Here is a 21627-nt window from a genome sequence, read left to right on the forward strand (position 1 = left end):
TATGATAACAAATCCTTTTATTCCTGTATCTTCTAGAATCTCTATCTTTTTCTCTCTTTCTGTTTCTATTACTTCGAAATAATTAATTTTTAAGTTAAAAGTACAGGCTCTAAGCTCTACCTTAAGGATATATTGAATGCTTTTTTAATTTCTTAAAATTTAAATATTTTTGTTAATGAGTTCTTACGTACATTTAGATAGAATTTTTGGTAATATAAATATATCTTATTGTAAAATATATTAATATTACCAAAAATTCTATCTAAATATACGTGAGAGCTGATTAACAAAACTATTTAAATTTTAAGAAATTAAAAATGCATTCAATATATCCTTAAGGTAGAGCTTAGAGCCTATACTTTTAACTTAAAAATTAATTATTTAGAAGTAATAGAAACAGAAAGAGAGTAAAAGGTAGAGATTCTAGAAGAGATACAGGAATAAAAGGATTTGTCATCATAAATCAATGTTTTCTAACAGCATTACCCCATGTTACAAACAATTTAAAAAAATGTTTACATAATTTTATTATATTCAAATATGTCAGAACGAAAAGGGGCGGTGATACCGAGGTAAACAAGGAGAAATTATTCAAGATACAGCTATAATGAATTTTTATTGCAAATCGTTATTTTAAAAAATATTAACACGGGAAATAAAGGTTGTAACAATTCAAAAGATAAATTTCACTATGGATCCATATTCAAGGACCCTGAGACTAACTAAAGCTACATCATCATGTGCAACGTTTGAAGAATGAAGAAATGACATTCAAAATAGTCAAAAAATATAATTTTTCTATGCGAAATCTCGTTTTTAGCTTCAATCTTCCGGTGGCACAGGTTTTTACTACCTACTTCGGCTAGGCTCTTGCAAACCTCATTTTTATCTGATTCTACACCAAGTTAGATATAGTTAACAAACAAACAAAATTAATGCCTTTTTAACGGATACCCTTGTGTGTATACAGGGTCTTTTCCTAACAGCGGAGCATAGGAGATTCGTGTTAGTTGACTATAGCACTCGGAATGATGGAATCTGAGAGCGCTGATTAGTCAATATTACGTAGTACCAACATATAATATGCTGTTACCAATAGTTGGAGACGAAAAATGAGATTCATCCGCCATTTTGGTGTGGAGAAATGTTTGCATGCTGATCGTAACAGAAAGATGTGTAAAATGGAAAAATATCAAATTGTGTCGTTACTAAAGTAAAAATTGAATACTTCAAATGAAAACGAAGAATATTCGTACTTTCCATTCATTATTTTCAATTTTTACTTTAGTAACCTTACCATTTGACATTTCTCCATTTTACACCTCTTTCTGCTAGGATTAGCATGTAAACATTTCTCCACACCAATATGGCGGAAGAATCTCATTTTTTGTATCCGACTATTGGTAACGGCTTATTATCTGTTGGTACTACGTAATATTGACCAATCAGCGCTCTCAGATTCGATCATTCCGAGTGCTATAGTCAACTAACACGAATCTCCTATGCTCCGCTGTTTGGAAAAGACCCTGTATAGCTTTGAGAAAAAGGTAATTTTTCCACTTTTACAAAAATTATATTTCTCGACTCTGATTGATCAGAAAAAGGAATCGCACCATAAAGTTCACTGGACAGATGCAACAAAACGGTCTGTTTCCACTGACAAGTGTGCGAGGGCGACCTTATTTATTTAATGATTTTCATTCTTATTACTCACTTCAAGGCAATTTTAATCGAACGAACATCGTGTTTTGAACTGTAAATTTTATTTAATTTTTCTGTACATCTGTTTCTAACATCCACTCACACAGCTTCAAACAGAAAGGTACTATCATAAAATTCGAATATTTATTTATTTGCTCTTATATCATATTGAGCTTTTCTAGAACCAACGAACGAAAGACATAATCGAATAAAATAATACTTATCAAAGAAGAAAGTTATACTTACTTTTCTGTCAAACTCTATTCTACCAGTTACGTATACAATTTTAAATAAATAAATTCCTGTATTGAATGTGATAGATTTATTTATCAGATATTTCATATTAAGGGTAATCTGTATATCGACTTTACTGAGCGGAATCTTGCGCCAAACGAAACGGCCTCATTTCTTAACCGATTTTAACGTTTATGCACCTTTATGGAAACGCCAAAAGATTATCTAGCGATCTTCGTTGGCCGATTTTTCAAAAAATGAACATCTAAAAAAAAAATAAGAAAAAAGTGAAATTTAAAAAATCGGCCAACGAAGATCGCTAGATAATCTTTTGGCGTTTCCAAAAAGGTGTATAAACGTTAAAATCGGTTAAGAAATGAGGCCGTTTCGTTTGGCGCAAGATTTCGCTCTGTAATGTCGATATACAGATTCCCCTTAAGTTCTTCTAAAACTAATGAACGAAATAAAGGAATCGAAAAAGATGTAGGAGTTGTATGATATTCGTAGAAAGTGCTTGATGGAAAAAGTCAAGCTTAGTGAGAGTAGTAGCAGCTTAGCAATTTTAAGAAACCATCTTTCCATAAATAATAATTCTACTTTTTACATTTGCAATGATCGATTGATATTGTTGGAGCACTTTGAGGAGTCGAGCGTTAATTACTTAGTGTTATTGAAAGAAGAAGAGTGCGTAAAATCATTTTCTTCTCCCCTGAGATCATTCGTTATCGAATTTTAATCGAGGCCACAAATAAAAACAATGCAATATCTCCATAAAAATTTCAAATATTTACATTCCTTCTTTGCAAAGATTTCTCTCCAATGCTTTTAAATTTTACATTCGTTATCACTATTATGTAAAGAAATAATTATTTTATTCCTCTCGACTCAAAACTATTAAAGAATTGTTAAATTTCTATTACAATTGATGTTTGTTTCAGGATGTCTGTTTAGCAAGAGCCTTTGCAATTCCAGGACCGAAACGTGTTACAATGGTAAGCTTAAAACTTAATTAATTAAGATTCAAATAAAAAAAAATGAAAGAAATACTGTGCACAGGAAGATTGTTGTAAAAAAGACAATATTTTTATATACAGGGTGTAACGAAACGATTGCATTTTCTCCTAACTGGAGGTTCGGGGTGATAACCCGAGTGCACGTGTAAAATTTCGTTCGAATCGTTCAAGGGGTTTAAAAGTTATTTCCATTTAAAAATCACCTTTTTCCGGTCCTTTTCGAACGACTTTAACTGCACAATGGAAAGTAGAGAGAGTGAAAACACAATTGACAAACACCTCGCTAGAAAGAAAAAAGTATCGATCGCACGCGATAATACATTTCCTATTTATTTCTTTAATCTAGCTATTAGATTAATTTCAAAAATAGCGAAATCCTTTTCATTATAATTCTAATTCAATTTAGTACAAGTATCATTGACTAAATTGATGGAAAGAACGAGTTGACGTAATGAAAAGAAAAGTATCAGTGGCTAAGCTGGTAAAGAGCGCACTAATATGTTAACACAAGTAATACATGAAAGCGTTCTCTTTCTTCTGACGAAGCTGAAAGGAATGATTTAAAATGAATGCATCAATAATGAGAAAATCAAACTCACCGATTTAACGGGATCCCTCACGCATGCTTTACCGACAGTACAACCCAAGCAGGAATCGCCAGTTAAGGAAACACTGCCAACCATCGGCCGATGTATGGCATGTAATAAACAATTCCCGTTAAACAGCCGATTATTGGTTACCAACAAATGACCGACATACAGTTATTATAAACTGGCCAATGTCTGGTACATTAATTGGCCAATATCTGGGAAATCATTGGGCTAAATAATTAATTTATTCTAAAAATTTAAATAAATGTTGGAATAGTTATTTTAAGTTATCCATTTATTTATACACATTAAACATACAAATAAATTAATAATTTAAAATAACTGTTTCAATATTAATTAGAACTTTTGGTAAAATGTACTTTTCTTCACCAATAATTTCCCAAACATCGCCCAATTCATAGACTAAACAGTGGCCAGTTCAGAAAGAGTATATATTGATGAAAATTTGTTTATCATTAAGAACTAGTCTTTCGGAGAAACCACCTGTGAATTATAATTTGTCATACAGCGTTTCCAAAAAATCTTAAATTTTCTATATGTCATTATACAATCTATCCTTATTCCATCAGTTCTTACAGGCGGCAGTAGCGTCGCATTGAGATCGCGCATACCAATTCACGACGTGTCGTAACACGCTTGGTTTTTTCTCAGACGGTTAGATTCTTCAACATTCTACATACGCTTTTAATTTATCGCGATGTCTCAAAATTATTACCGCGTTAAAAAATATCGCGAATTAAAAAAAACGGAAAATGTTAATAATGAAACACCCAATAATGCAAGTGAAAGTGAAAGTTGTATTAGTGTTTCCCAACAACAGAATGATCTGGAAAATAATTCAGATAACCATGAGGCACTTTTGAGCTTGAGTCAATGTAGTTCGTCCACCGTTTCATCGTCATCAAGCAGTTTTTCATTGGTCGCTTCAATATCAGAAGAAGAAACGAACAACGTTGGAATAAGGGCAAAACTCCGTGAATGGGTTTTAAAAAATCAAAGCACCTTATGCTTAAAAACTGTTACAGAGCTGCTGTTAATACTTCGAGAGGAAGGTTATCATACAACTCTGCCAAAAACTGCGCAAACCTTGTTAGGTACAACTCATCATCGAATTTTGCAACCAATGAAAAGCATTCAGCAAAGTAACGGAGAATATATATACTTAGGTATAGAAGAAAGGTTAAAACATGTTGTTCCTAGTGACTATGATCGAACAGAGCTAAGAATGCTAGTTCACATTGATGGTGTGCAAATATTTAATAGTTCCTCGATACAAATGTGGCCAATAATTGGTAATATTTTCGATGAAGTTTATAATACCAGACCTTTTCTCTGTGGATTATATTATGGAGATTCTAAGCCAGCGGATGTATCAGATTACCTATATGATTTTATAAAAGAGGTCAATAATTTAACTAAAAACAGTATCAAGATTCATGGAAAGCAGTTTAGTTTTAAACTTTTAGCTATAATAGCTGATTCTCCAGCGAGAGCATTTCTTAAATGTATTAAACCACCAGGATCTTTTTATGCGTGTGAGAGATGTGAAGTTAAAGGTATAACAGTTGGACAAGGAAGAAAGAAAAAAAGAATATATCCACTAATGAATTGTGAGAAACGCTCCAAAAGATCATTCAAGACAAATAAACAACCACAGCACCATAAACAAAATATACAGTCTCCCTTAACTGAGTTAAAAAAATTTGATCCAGTAAAATCTATTGTTATCGACTCAATGCATCTCTTTTATCTTTGTGCAATGAAATCTTTGCTGGAAAAATGGATAGGCAGATCAAGCATTGCGCGTTTGAAGAAATCAAAGGTAATTCTTATGCGCAATAAAATGCTTTCATTGACAAATGACATTCCATGTGATTTTCAACGAAAATATAATGATATTAATCTTATCCCTAGGTGGAAAGCGACCCAATTTCGTTTTTTTCTATTATATTGTGGTCCAATAATAATGAAAGATATTTTACCAACAAATTATTATAAACACTTTCTACTCTTCTCTGTGGCATCTCGTATCCTGCATAGTAACGATTTAATCAAACAACATACCAATTATGCACGAAATTTACTGGAAATTTTTTTTTATTTATTACCATCTTTATATGGAGAGCAGTCTCAAGTATTAAGTATGCATTATTTAATACATGTCGCAGATGATGCTGAGAACTTTCAAACATCATTAAGCAATTTATCAGCATTTTGGGGAGAAAATCACATTGGAGTTTTAAAAAAACTAGTAAAGTCTCCCTTCAAACCACTAACTCAGATAGTAAATAGAATAGACGAGTTGGAAAGGGGGCAAAAGAGCATAATGATGAAGAAAAAAAATATAAACAAATGTATTTTTGACTTAACAAACAATGATTTTACATATGGTGAAAGTGTTTATTCAGTGATTACCTGTTGTACTCTGCATGGTTATAAACTTACTTCCAATCGTCCAAACAATGTGGTACAATTAAAAAATGGTAAAATAGCTCAAATAAAAAAATTATTAAAAAGAAAAATAAATAGTAGGTTTTCGTCAGGAAATACTGACTATTTTTTTCTTGGTTGCGAACTGATTGACGAACACGAATTATTTGATTATCCAACTTCTTCCATAGATATTGGTATAATTAGCGCTAATCGTTTTTCAGAATCTGAAAGCATTATAGCCATTGAAGACATCATGTCAAGTGTATATTAATAAATGCTTTTAATGAAATGCACGCAATTTCAATGCTTCATTAAAATATTTTAATAATATAAAACATGAATTAAAAATTAATGTATATAGTGTTTTGTTAAAATAATAATATTTGAAGAGGCAATGGTATGTGTACCGTCATGCGTTAAAAATTAATACTTAAAATACATAAAAATAATAATTCAAATTTTCGTGCAACTCTGAAAATATAGTCTTCTGATTCGTGGAGTTACGAACGCTATTGAGTGCAATTTGGCAACCTCGTTAATGCTGAACGGATGATGATATGAACAAGTTTATTCCTGTTGCAACGTGCCCTTTCTCGACCGGTCTAACTCCGTAGCAATCATTGCTTACTATTTTATAGTTATTCTATTTATACTTCGTATGCGTGGATCGTACAGTGTTTTAAAGATTATATATGTGTAACTGAATTGGTTGTAACAAATTTTTAAATTACGTGACGTTCAATTGAACTGTGAAAATGTGTTGTGAAAATTACGCAGTAGTACTCTTTTTGCCTAAATCAACTGATATAAGTAAAAAGGACGTCGTGGAACTTGTTCCATCAAAATGGATCACCAAAAAAAAAGGATCATTTTTCTGTAAATACCCATCGGAAGATGAATATACAAAATTACCTGTATATATTAAGGAGTCATTTGAGGCTGACATTGAATGGAAGGATTACCCAGTTGAAATTTTAGCAAATGCAAGTAAGTTAAAGGAAATCGTAACAGCTTTGATACACAATTTATGCAAATAGAAAAAAAAAATGGAATGTAGATAAAATAGGAATATATTTTAATCTACAGAATATTTCTTTGTTTCAGAATCATATAAGCAGGGATGTCGACGACTGAAACGATCATATACAAGTATGGAAATTGTAAGTTCTGAGAAAGAGGAGTTTACAAAGGATAAGCCACCAAATATTCTGTCTGATAAATGTATAAATAAGGAGCTCAGAAGTATTTCTAAAATGAATCTGTCCGAACTCCCCAAGTCACTTTCATCAACATCTACATGCTTCGGTGAAAACATTATTGAAGGTGATTGTTACAATTATACTAAAAAAGTTACTATTATGAATTTTACAAATTAGTTTAAATAATATAAAGATGTAGGGTAAGCTACTGTAAGAGTGTGTAACGTCTAACTGTATGCAGACTGAATATTTAATTGTATAAAACATTCTCTCATTAATTTTAATCATGCGAAGAGATTGTATAGATATATCAATACTTTTTCAAAGTTAAAATTAATCTTAATATGTTTTATATATTTAAATGTTGATGCTGTGTAATTGTAAAAACTGTGTACTCTTTGCTGGCTACCATACGTACTTAATAATTTTATTCAACGCATATATTCTGAAGTATCTTACATTCTACTTTTTCTATTCTAAAAGTTAATATATGCTTTAATAGTAAAATAATTATAATCAATTGGATTTATACCATGTTTCTTTCACTTTCTTAAAATTTGAAAACTGCTGTTTTCAAATATCCATATTTACAATATTTTTTTTTAATTATTCAGGGGACTCAAGTTCTGTCAAGATATATTCAAATGCTACTCCTCAGGATTCAGTGTGCAATATAAATTTAGGTAATATAATTCATTTAAATTAATTTTTTAACCAACTTATTATATAATGTATAATTTTGTATTATTTTATACGATGAACTCTCTTTTGCAGATTCACTGAAGGATTTTATAACAAAGAAAATAAATGAGCAAACAAAAGTTATCACCAAAGCTTTAAAGTCGAATAAAAAGAGTCTTCAATATGATCTAAAGCACAAAATAGATGAAATTAAAAATTTATTTGTCTTAAATAACCCAAAATCTGTGCCACTTCAGAGTACGAAGGATGTATCAGAAATATTAGGGTTCTCTCTTCCAATAAGTTCATTAGAAATTTTCATAAATTTGGAAAAGTGCTTAGAAGAATCATCTGCTAAAAAGGAATGCTTGATAAGTAAATTAATATTCATTTTATAAAAACAACTTAATGCTGACAATTAAAAACATTATGTGATTTTCAGATGAATTTTTATCGTACCTTATTATTGGGATTAACCACAGTTAGAGAGAGTATACGGAAGATAATATCTTCTACCCTTACAAAAAACGTACAAATTCTGTATTCAGGAACTGGTCGAGTAATGAGAGGAGAAGCAAAGAAAAATTGTAGTGAATCACAGACATTTGCCTGTTTGAAAGGTGTGTATAGGCATATTTAGTATCCATTTCCTGTGTTTAAATTGGACCTAAGTTGATTTAATGACTGTATAAGTTTAATCAATTGCTTATTTCATCCTGTAAGCTTATAGTCATATAATATTTAAATGTTTAATGCCATTTTTATTCAATCTTATGGGACTTTAAGAGTATCCAAATTAAAACTAATCTTAATTAATACTTAACATATTTATCTTGTTTGTTACAGATGTTTTAAATGAAAAGTTTGGGGATGATCCAAATTTAAAAAACCTTGCAGGACAGATAGGACGATGGTTATCCGGTGCTGCTGATCGAGAAGGAGGCCGGAGGATAAGACATATCAGTCATACAGTGTCTCAGTTAGATGGGGTGGACAATGACTAAATTTTGATTGTACTCTGTTTTAGTTCAACACATAATATTTTAATAATTTAAGAGTTTTGTTAACGCTATAGATGTTTATAGCTATAGGTGAAGTTAAATACAAAATTAAAGTAAATTTATTTTATAATATTTCTATTTTTGTAATTAAAAGGAGAAAAATATAATTATTTTCATTACTATTACACAAATCATGCTTTATCCATTCTTTTATTATCAATAGTTTCATAATTAATAAAATTATTGGCCTATTAATGTAGGCGTTTAATGGTTCGTCTCCTTTTGCCACATTCACCCCATTAATGGCGTAATAATTATTACCATGCTTGGCGCATTATTGTAAACGATTGATGGTTCGTCTTATTTTGCCATATTTACCCCATTAATGGTCCAATAGATTCTATGACGATTGGGCGATTGCTTTAGCCCAGTACTGGAACATTGTTATCATCCAGCATTTAACCATACGTCAGCCATTAATGGTTGCTGTTAATTGGCCATTACTACACACATATGGGTTAGCATTCCGCCGTTACTGGCTCGTTTTCCAATTAGTCAATAAACAATTCATTTAATAAAAGTTAAATGCGAAGCAAATTGCAAAAACGGGCTTCTTTATGACAAGGTGCCAATTCTAACGGGTCAATCGAGCTTAAAAGAACTCAAATCGGATGAAGAATAACGCTGTACCATTGTCCCGCGTTCTTAAAGTGGAAATAACCAAAAGTAACCTCTCTTCAAGAACGCGGCACAATGGTACAGCGTTATTTTTCTACTAATTTGAGTGTTTTTAAGTTCGTTTGACTCGTTAGGACTGGCACACTCTCTTACAAACGCCCGATTGTTCAATTCAATCCGCATTTGAATTTTATTAAACTAATTGTTTATTGACTTGTACTGTCGTAAAGCACGCGTGAGGAATCCCGTTAATTTTCACCAAATTCCTTTAAATCGGAGTTTTGGAAAGGCTTCAGACTGTTTCCTCGATTATTTTCACAAATAACTATTATTGCTTTTGTCTTTAATCACTCGTAAATTTAATGAAATAATTATTAACCTACATTTTCTCCCAACGCTAGTTAACGGGAATCCGTATACCGACATTACAGGGCAAAAACTATTTCGCATGCAGCGTCGTCATTTGTTGGCGGATTGTAAAGTTATTATAGGTTTTTTGAAATGCCAGAAGATTATCTACTGAAGTACGTTGGGCAAATTAACAAAAAATGAAAAAAAATTTGTGCTTAAATAAATATATTAACATTATGGAAAAACAACAATTAAATCGCAAAATTCCCCAAAGTCCTTCACTAGATAATTTTCTTACGTTTTCAAAAAATCGACAAAAATGCAAATCCGTCAAGAAATGACGATGCTGCATGCGAACTAAATAATGGAAGAATTTCGTGTTCGCGACTTCCCGAACAGGAAATTCTTCTATTATTTATTTCGCATGCAGCATTATCATTTCTTGATGGATTTGCATTTTTGTCGACTTTTTTGAAACGTAAGAACATTATCTAGTGAAGTACGTTGGGGGATTTTGCGATTTAATTGTTGTTTCTCAACAATGTTAATATATTTATTTAAACAAAATTTTTTTTTATTTTTTTTTTAATTTGCCCAACGTACTTCAGTGGATAATCTTCTGGCATTTCCAAAAACATATAATAACTTTACAATCCGCCAATAAATGACGACGCTGCATGCGAAGCAGTTTTCGCCCTGTAATGTCGGTATATGAATTCCCGTTAATTCGGCACTTTTGAACTATTTGAAGTAGGCTGAAGAAAGAGACAGACAGAAAGAATAAACAATAATTAATTTCGACCACTATTTATCAGCTTACTTAATACAGTGGAAAGTGTCAAATTAACCAGTGTTTTGAAGAAACCTAGGTTAATACCTAATTTGTTTAAATTCGCGAGGGTTTGAATGCAAAATCAATGATAATGTGCTTTATGCTGGAAATCATCGAAGAGCCAGTTTGATGATGTTTCAAAAACTTCCATGTAAAGGAAGTTGGAGAACACTAAATGGGTAAGTTTAATTTTCTCTATCATCAATGCAATGATTTTAAATAATTCTCTTTAACTTTTCGTTATAGTAGAAAGAGAATGCCATCATCCACCGCCTATTAAATTATCAGTGCGCTTGCGCGACATTTTAGTTTTTGATACTTTCCTTTTAATTGCGTCAACTCGTTTTTTCCATCAATTCAGTCAATAATACTTGTACTGAATGAATTATAATTGTAATGAAAAGGATTTTGCAATTTTTTTAAATTAATCTAATAGCTAGATTAAAGGAATGAATAAGAAATGTATTATCGCGCGCAATCTATAATTTTTGCTTTCTAGCGGGGTGTTCGTCAATTGTTTTTTCACTCTCTCCACTTTCCATTGTGCAGTTAAAGTCGTTCGAAAAGGATCGGAAAAGGGTGATTTTTAAATGGAAATAACTTTTAAACTCCTGGAACGATTCGAATGAAATTTTATACGTGCACTCGGGTTGTCACCACGAACCTCCAGTTACGAGAAAATGCAATCGTTTCGTTACACCCTGTATACAGGGTCTTTTCCTAACAGCGGAGCATAGGAGATTCGCGTTAGTTGACTATAGCACTCGGAATGATGGCATCTGAAAGTGCTGATTGGTCAATATTGCGTAGTGCCAACAGAAAATAGGCCGTTACTAATAGTTATATACAAGAAATGAGATCCATTCACCATTTTGATACTTTGAAGTGTTTACATGCTAATTGTAGAAGAAGAGGTGACAAATAGAGAAATGTCAAAAAAGTGAGGTAACTAAAGTAAAAATTGATAATAATGAATGTGAAGTAAGAATATTCGTACTGTTTCCATTCATTATTTTAAATTTTTACTTTGGTAACTTCACTTTTTTGGCATTACTCCATTTTTAATCAGTTTCTGCTACGATTAACACGTAAACACTTCAATACACGAAAATGGTGGATGGATCTCATTTGTTGTATCTAACTAGTGGTAACGACCTATTTTCTGTTGGCACTACGCAATATTGACCAATCAGCGCTTTCGCGTTCTATCATTCTGAGTGCTATACTCAACTAACACAAATCTCCTATGCTCCGCTGTTAGGAAAAGATCCTGTATTTAATCGCATATTAATAATTAAAATAAACAGACTCGTATAAAGGAGAGATTTTTATCATTTTAGACCTGGCGTTTGGGAGATGTATACCATTGTATAACGACTTTGCCGAAGAGGAACTATATCGGTAAGCTTCCATCAACCGTTATCAATATAAATTATTCAATGACCAGCTTGGTTGATCATACAAAAGAAGCTGTATTAAAGAATTGCTTGTTGATATTTTCTACCTCCAGCCTACGACCATTAGCTAATCTAATTTACTACTTCTCCATTTCGCAATTGCAACGAAACGACGATTTCATCTTAACTTCATTATTGAGATTCGTGTTGTTTCTTCAAACAATTTATAACTCTCCGTTACTTATATTTATTATTGATGGTAAGGAACTGATGCTCGACTTACGTTTCAGATACAACTTGGACCCGGAGGAGTTGGAGTTATTACGGTTGCAGCTTGAAAAACTAGAGGTCGAAGGGTACAAGTGGCCTCACCCTTACACACAGTGCATTATGCAGATGTCTCTCTATAATTTTCGATATGGGTAAGTAGGTTTATAGCACTGCGTACTCTCGTTCGTTCGCTTCTCATTTCTCCCCTCGCATCAATGTCTTATTAGATCTTGCAAAGATGAAGAGCTAAAACTATGCTCATCTTGACTTCACACGCATAGTCCAGACTTCTTTACTCCTCGAGCAAAACTAAAATGTTCATCAAACCAACCGTTTTATGTAGCTATATTTAGTTTTTTAAACCACGAATAAAATGTGAGAAATGTAAGAAGCGTGGAACGGAGTGTTTTAACGATTCACTCGGAGAAAATAAATTTTATAGTACAGCAAAAATTATACTATTTATTTGTTATAAGTTTAGTAAAATGTACAAATATATTTTTGTCTTGTAATAATTACTATTTTTATAAACTCTTATATCTATAAATAGTACATATTCATAAATGTATAGTACAATATTTAATACTTTGAATAAATACTAATATATTTTCATAGTAGTTTTTGCAATATTATAGTACTAAGTAGAATAAATATAGCAAAAATACTAGATTGTATATGAATTTTAAGTAGATTGTTAATTATGCATATTACTATACTTTTATATCAATATTTACTATAATCCCTCATGTGTCGAGAAATTACTAAATAAATATAGTATTTATTACTCTATTTTGTAGCAAACCGTACTATTTATTTTTCTCCGTGTAGGAATAAGGATGGTAAGACTAAGGATGGAATATAAATATGTCGTTACAGTTGATTAATATTTTCTTTTATCTTTTGCACAGATTAAAGCACGATGTTCGTTTGTGCAACCGTTTGAAAAACCATGATGGATACCGTTTTCACGAGAAGGAGTACGACGATTTCGATGATGTTCTTCGCGCAGAAGGGGTGAGAGTCAAAAAAAAGTTCGTTGCTGTTCGTGTCGAAGACACAGTTTTCAATAAATCGACGAAATGCGGAATAATAAGAATATAATAGTTACTCGATGATTGATTATCGAAAAATCAAGGTTTCGTTGCTTTGTTGATTTTGTTGTTTCTTACCGATATGCCATATCCCGATCCCCTAAGAGATTCTGCATTGATGAAGAATTTAAAAGTTTTATTTTCAAGTAAATCAGTAGGAAGAATGTAGAAGGTAGAGGAAAGTAGTATTTAAAACAAACAAGAGAAAATCGCGTATAGAGATAAGAAATTAAAGAAAGTCGTTTGTGAGATTAGACCCGCCTCCCCCCTCGCCCAAATTGATCCATTCCGAGCCATCCGGCTTAATAATATCAAAGCCAGTATGCGTGACATTAAGATAATTCAATCGATTTTCCACACAGCACGAACAACCAATTGCCATAGTCAAGTTCACACCGAGTAGCGATAACCCTCATGGGGAATTTGCTGACGAATTATATTATCCACCAGGAGTCCGGGAGGACTACACGAGACTCTCTGAAGAGAAAGACTATTCCCCGTACGGGGACAGGTCGAGAAAGTTTAAATATCAAATTTATAGACCCAAACTGGACTATGGTGACTACGATTTGCCCACGTCCGCATTTTTCGAGGACAGAAGGCCAAGGAAAGGGTCGTTGACCTTGAGCGATTTGGACGAACCACCGACGCAACCTGAGGTTCATCAACGCGCAAGCTCTAGGACTTACACGAAGAGAGGAATTGACTCATTGAAAGAATTACTGGAAGAGGATAGGGTCATCAGGAAGTTGGAGGAGGACGCTGATGATTTGGACATTTTGCCGAACGAGGGGACGCAGATCGGTAGTTCATTTGGGAAACATTTGGATCTGAACACTAATGGGGATGTTTACGTTGATGACTTGTTTGAAAAAACCAAGTATCCTAAGACTCTCTCCGTCGACCACCAGGAGGATGACGATGATTACCTTTCGTGGAGGACTAACAGGAAGAGGGAGAGTAATGATAATTATGAGAAAGAGGAAGAAGAGCCAGGGGAGAACGTCGATGAAACTGTAGAGCTAGCCATCAACGACGGACTCTATACCGAGGGTGGACTCGCCGAACCCAGGACTCCGAATGGATACAATGCTGAAAAAGAGGATGGTTAGTTCCGTTTCTATTAGAGAAAATCTATAATCATGTAATAACTGTGAAACAAGATTTGGAAAATCTTGCTTGTCAGATAACTATTTCTTTTTTTCCCCTTAGAAGATCCCTATGACATTCTAACCGAAGACGAGTTGGAACTATTATTGAAAAAGCAGCTAGCAGGATTTAAGAGGAGAGAGAGATTGGATGTTAAAAAGCCAGGCCCACCATTTTCCACGAACAATTATGCCTTCAAGAACCAAGCTTCCCAAAACAGTAAGATTCAATTTTTCCATTCGTTTTTCTTGTCTATAAGAATATTCTTTATTCATATAACTGTGTTTTTTTTGTTCTTCTTTAGTCTTACCAAACGACGATCTATCTCAGCAAAGTCAAAAGGTTTCTCTATATCCATTCATTTCGTGCAGTTTGATCCGATCGTATTCTCTTATTCGTGGAAGCAAACGTTTTCTCTCATTTTATTCATGCCATTGTTTATTTCAATAGAACGACATCTTACTAGCACCATTGGTCAAAAAAGAATTGCCAAGTGAAATTCAGAGCACAATTGATTCAAGAAAGATCTACAACAACGTGGATATGGATCACGTTTATATTGAGTTTCAACAAGATATTCACACTTGGGCCGAGGGAGAAAGAATAGTAGAAGAGGTGAGTCTTACGAATCAGACGCTACTCAATATGTCGTAGTTGAGGCTGTCACAAAAATGCTATAGTGGGTATAACTGCAATGATGCTTTTAATATTTTAACCACATATTCTTGCACATAAACTAAGTCGAAAAGTTATGTACACTCTGGGGAATATATTTTGTCCAACAAATCAACAAGGGTTTTAAAGGACCTTACTTCCCAAGTAGAGAAGGCCTTCCCCACCAAGCGACCTACCTGTATGTGTACTAGCATCGGGCCTAGGGTAATAAACCACAGGCCATAAACACAAGGCAAATTAATTATATTTTTTACTCCAAAAGCTAATACAAATTTTAAACTTTTACATCGTTATTTCAACATTTTTTAAATTATTGTTAAGGTATTGCTTCCATTTATATTATGAAAATGAGCCTAAACACAGCATAAATCGGATAATTATTTCTATATTAATTATGTCTTACATTTTTAATTATAATAAATTGTAATTCAGATTAAGCTATATTTATTTAAATAATACATGTTATAACCGGAGGCCTATTAAAGGGGTAATCCCAAACCGATTATGCGAGAAATAAATAAAATCAATGTTAAAATATAGGACACTTACTTTATTCACAAATGTCTACGGAACGGGAAGATGAAAGGGGGGAAGCTATACAAAGTAAAGGGTAGCCCTGCCAGGACTCACGCACACTTATTATACAATTCAATCGTCGTGCGTATTTACACTCAAACAATCAGAAGGGACGGAAATAGAGATAAAGGGGATTAGAGGCTGGAGGAAAAATAGAGTACGCTGGGAAGGACGGAACGGTAAACGGGAGGATAGGCAAATCAGGGAAGAGGAGAGAGGTAATACCGGCTACTCTTTCGCGGGTCCTCGAACGGTAGCAATCTTAATTTTCGGCGGCGACATGATTAGACGACTCAGTCGGTTGATCTCGGAAAGCCCCTTACAATATGGCACCACCGCGGAAAAGTACAGCACGGCAGCGGAATCGATAGTCAAGTCGACGGTAGGACGGCGTAACAAGGAGTGAGCCCTCTGTTCCTTCCTTTTGGCTCAATTACCCATTTCCGTGTCTTCCTCATTTTCATAATAGCCAATCAATGGACCTAATGAATAGATGACAGGTGGCGTGATCCAATTAATCCAATCAATAGTCAGGATCGATCCCTATTCCAATCCATTCCAGAGTTTGGCACGAAACTAGGTTGGCAGTACTGCTTGGTGATGAGGTGGTAGTGCTGGTTCTGATGGCGCGAACTTTGAATGCTGATGAGTGCCGGGACCGCTAGAGTCGTAGAAATAATGTAGGGACGGAACGGGAAGGGGGATTACTGGGACGAGACGGGGACGGAACGGGGAAGATATGTACAGGGGATATGGAATGAGAGAAGGGAAAAGCTATGTACAAGGGATACAGGACGGAAAAGAGAATGGAGAAGATAGATAAAATTTCATATTAACAGTCACGCATCCTTACTAATTCCTAAATATTCACTCTTCTCCCGCGTACGGTAATTACAATACTCTTACTTAGAGGACTACATCACCGACCCATGGGAGATTATTCTCTTGCATACAGTAGTTAAAAAAGGGGACGTAAATATTTACAACGAAAGGTCGGACGCGACCTCATGGACTCCATGCTACGCCGAACCAGGTAAAGCTATGCGTCTCTGCGTTATACGCAACTTAGATAATTCGGTACTTTGGGTATTTATTTCCACTCAGGGGAGAGTAGGGTGGAACCGAAATAAAGAGGGAGGGGAGTGGAAAGAAGCAATGTGCTTAGTAATGTTTCACCACGTTAAAATGTATTCTAAAAAGAGTAGAAAAGACTTAGCAATTGCTATCATCAGGATTGATACGATGTGTAAAAAGATACTGAGCATTTTTGGGTTATTAATTTATAGTTCTATCGAACAACAATCGAAAGACAATACTCTTTTCTTATTAACAACTGGTTATGGTTACTTTTTTATGCATTGAAAGTTAATAGATATTTCTGAAATGCTATGTTATGACTGTTATTGATCTTCTTCAAAAGTAAACGGGGATATTAGCTAATCTTATTTAATACAGTAGGTCCAGTGTAATCATATCTTAACTATGCAAGAGAGATTTTAAAATTGTTAAAACTAAATATTATTTATGTAGCATTATAGTAACCTAAATCTGATTTATCACGAGACACGGTAGTGTCTCGACGGCAAGTACATAAAAGTATGTATAGACGTGTTCTATACTGCCGTCGAGGCACTACTCTCTTATACAGCAAGTTTCGCCGTCTCAATTTTCTAACCGATTTATCTCCGTGAATAATAAATTGTCATGATTTAACCCTTAGTGTGCATATGAGGTCACTTTGACCCCAATTTTGAAATCAAACCTTTATAACTTTAAAGGAAGATGGCGCATGACCTCAAACATATATAAACAATAATTAGTCATCCTATCTCTAACAGTTTGGGTCATAACCAATTGCGAGTTCTTGCTAGTATTAACGTTCGAGCCACATATAAATATCTTCTGCTTTAGGTGGGGTTAGATTGACCCCAGTGTGCACGATTTCAGTGTTAAGTGTTTTCGTGATAAGGAAAATTATTCACTTTTATTTTGAAGTAAGTAAAGATAAATGTGTAATATAACGTTTTAATTTTTTTATCAAACGTATAGCATACAGAATGGCTTATAATTTACGGTCGCGAAGTATTGGAGATTACCTTCAACAAAATGAAGATGAAATCAACGATTTTGGAGATGAATCAAGTGAAGATGAAAACGATAATGTTGAAATGATATCGGAAACTTCATGTGAGGAAAGCGAATTCGAAATAGAGAGCGATACTGAAAATTCGTTGGAACAACATCGTGCTTTACAGTCGCGCGTGAGAGGTAGACCGAGAACAGTATTGAGAGGAAAAAATGGATACAAGTGGACAACGAAACAGAATGAAAGACGTTCGAGCAAAAATATCACATTTACTTTGCGTATTGTTCTGTTTTTTCAATGAAAATTAAATTGTTCGTTTTTTATATTTCTATTTTAGATCGATTTACATCTACGGAGGTTGATATGCCAGCACTAATGAATGAATCTCTACATTGCGACAAAATCTTTCAATTTTGGGAATTGTTATTCACGACGGAAATGCGCGAATTGATCGTAAAATATACCAACATAAAAATTGAATCAACGAGACGTGACATAACGACAAAAGGCGGTGTTCTTCAAACTTATCATCATTTAACCGATTTGACTGAAATAAACGGTTTCATAGGATTGCTTTATTATATGGGTATATGGAAGGTCAATCATGTTGCTGTCAAAGAGCTCTGGGCTAATACTGAAGGCTATACTATGTTTCGATTTGCTATGCCTGGTAGACGATTTATTTTTCTTTCGCAATCATTGCGGTTCGATGATAAATCAAAGAGGTCACCAAATATGTTCGCTTGTATCGAAGACCTATGGAACATGTTTATTGATAAATGTGGAAGGAATTACAAACCACACAAACTCTGCACTGTTGATGAGCAGCTGTTATCGTTTCGAGGAAGGTGTAGTTTTCGAGTCTACATAAAAAGTAAACCTGATAGATATGGTCTTAAGCTCGTTACTTTGAACGACGCGACCACCTTTTATATGATTAATGCAATTCCCTATACAGGTAAAGTAGTTTTTGAAAAAGGATTATCTATTCCTGAGGATGTTTTTTTGAAAGTTACGACACCAATTCATGGAACTAATCGTAATGTAACTTGTGATAATTGGTTCACTTCGATTCATTTAATTGAGAAAGCATTGGCAGATCCGTATAACATGAAAATTACAGGCACAATCAGAAGTAATAAACGCGAGATACCATTAGAAATGAGAATAGCAGGAGAAGAGGGAAATGCAAAATATGCTTTCCATGATAATATTGCTTTACTGTCATGGACACCACGAAAGAAGAAAGTTGTACTAGTAGCATCTTCATTCATTAATTCGACAGAAAATGCAACAGAGTCGAAAAAACCTCTCATTATAAGTCATTACAATAGTACAAAAGGTGGTACTGACGTTTTTGACAAATTATGTCACTCCTACACTGTTACGCGTGGTACAAAACGATGGCCAGTGCGATTTTTTTTTGGGATGTTGGATCAGGCAGCGGTAAATAGCAGAATAATCCATACTTCTCGTCAAATGAATGATCCGGAAAATGTAGGAGAGAGATTGTCTGGAAGGGAAAGCCAAAAGCAGATTGCAATGTACTTGCTAAAACCATTACTCCATCGCCGACTTGCTGAAACATCCTGTTTGAAAATAGGAATAAAGAAAAGCATTCAAACAATTTTAGGTATAGAGTTACTGCCTACTGAAGAATCACGTCCAAAGTTTGAAAAAAGAGTTAGATGTTCACTGTGCAGTCGCAAAGAAGATAAAAAAACAAACGCAAAATGTCCATCCTGCGGACGGCCGATGTGTGACAACCACAGAGTCTATTTATGCACAGATTGTGCTTGTGTTGACTAAATATACTAATAACTATAATTTTATAATTATATTATTATTTTTAGTTATTGTGTACAAGAATATTTCATATCGTTTACTACAGTACCATTATTTTCACTTTTTCATACAACTTAAAAATGTTTAACTATTGATTCGTAAATAAATATATTTTTTGAAATCCTTAAGAAATTTCATATTTTTTTCTTAAACTACGTGGATTACTCTACTAAATCCATAAATGATTGTTCCGGATATTAATGCATGTAAATTTTACACCCTTTTTTACAATTAAAAACGATAATTTAAACAATTTCTCCTCTTAATATATTTTTGACTAATATATCATTTCTTTTTTAGATTTTTATTTAAAATCATGAAAATTTAATAATTTTCCAATAGAAAACATTAAGCTTTTTCATACCAAAAACGTACAGTTGCGAAGATACTCTAAGTTTATGTCGTATGGGGTCAGATTGACCCCATATGCATTAATTGATTCATTAAACAGGTGTGCACACTAAGGGTTAAATAAAGCTTTTTTTAAATAGTTTAGAAAAAGCTTTCATTTAAGCCTATAAACATCAAAATCGGTTTACGCAATCCAGATATATCATACCCTGTTAGCTATATACAGGGTTTTTCTCTAACAGCGGAACATAGGATTGTGTTATTTAACTATAGCAATGAAGCACTTACTATACATTATTATAATTAATAAAAGCGTAGATAGTTACAATTTAATGGTTATTTTAGTTTAATTGCTTTTATTATCCATTATAAATGTCATTTTACTCAATTAATCTTGGTTACTACGTTTAATATTTAAATTAAATGGAAAACAGTAATTTGACTATAGTAATATTTACTATAGTCAAATAACACGAAATCTCGTATGTTCCTCTGTTAGAGAAAAACCCTGTATATATCGAAATATTGAGATTTTCCTCCGTCATCTTTTCATTCCCCACATTTATGTATGTCTCGGGCTGAAGTTAACCGCTAAAGAAAATGACGTCATTTTTTCTCAGTGTTGCCAACCGGTTATACTCAACGACAAAACCAGTGTTGTGAACTATCAAATAAAATCGATGTAATCGATATAATTAATCGGGGGACTACTGTTAACTGTAAATTGTAATGTGAGGTTATTTATATTTGATACAATGAGGTTAATCATTGCTATGTTAGTGAATATGTTAAATTTTCGGAATGACAAATAAATTCGAATAATAATGACATAAGGAGTCGACAATTATTAGATAAGTATAATATTATATTTTACAATACAGGATGTTAATATACTTTGTGGTATTTTGTGAAGTTTCTTTTTCAGATAAATTGGAATAGAACATTTCTATTTCCATTATTGCTGAGGATAGTATAGCTGACTGGATGAAATAAGATTAATATTTACATATTTTCAACACTGAGCATAGGAGAAGTATACTTTCAACATTTATGTGTATCGGTGATTATCAGGAGCATATTAATTACATGAAATTTTTAAGATATTTGATAAACATATGCTAAACATCCAGGTATGGAAATCATTAAAAAAATTCATGTTTAACTTTTTCTTTTCTTTAAACTCATATGGATTTCAACTGTCGAATAGGTTATATCATATATATGAACATTTTTCCAGGCGATAATAAAGTTTCTGTTTACTACGATTAGATATAGAAATGAATTTTAATATATAATATGTTATATATTGTTTGGTATTTGTGAAATTGATTTTTCAAATTAAATTGAGACAGAACATTTCCATTGCCAATATTATTGCTGATGATAGAGCTGACTGGATGAAGTAAAATTAATATTTACATATTTTCAACACTGTGCCAGGGAGAAGAATACT

At 33.2% G+C, this 21627-nt stretch overlaps 1 protein-coding gene across 1 annotated transcript in view; it reads left to right on the forward strand.

Moving 5' to 3' along the window:
* The window catches only part of IA-2 (tyrosine phosphatase IA-2), a 251237-nt gene that overhangs the window by 38262 nt on the left and 191348 nt on the right, over positions 1–21627 (forward strand). The window contains exons 3-10 of the mRNA XM_066733157.1: positions 2874–2927; positions 12075–12135; positions 12422–12553; positions 13310–13415; positions 13855–14599; positions 14705–14860; positions 14946–14983; positions 15092–15256. Coding sequence (XP_066589254.1) covers positions 2874–2927; positions 12075–12135; positions 12422–12553; positions 13310–13415; positions 13855–14599; positions 14705–14860; positions 14946–14983; positions 15092–15256 — 1457 coding nt within the window. The remainder of the gene's footprint in view (positions 1–2873; positions 2928–12074; positions 12136–12421; positions 12554–13309; positions 13416–13854; positions 14600–14704; positions 14861–14945; positions 14984–15091; positions 15257–21627) is intronic.

The sequence above is a fragment of the Prorops nasuta genome, unplaced genomic scaffold (assembly GCF_024137725.1).
Source record: "Prorops nasuta isolate Cenicafe-Biocafe unplaced genomic scaffold, Cenicafe_Pnas_1.2 PNAS00010, whole genome shotgun sequence".
Taxonomy (NCBI): domain Eukaryota; kingdom Metazoa; phylum Arthropoda; class Insecta; order Hymenoptera; family Bethylidae; genus Prorops; species Prorops nasuta.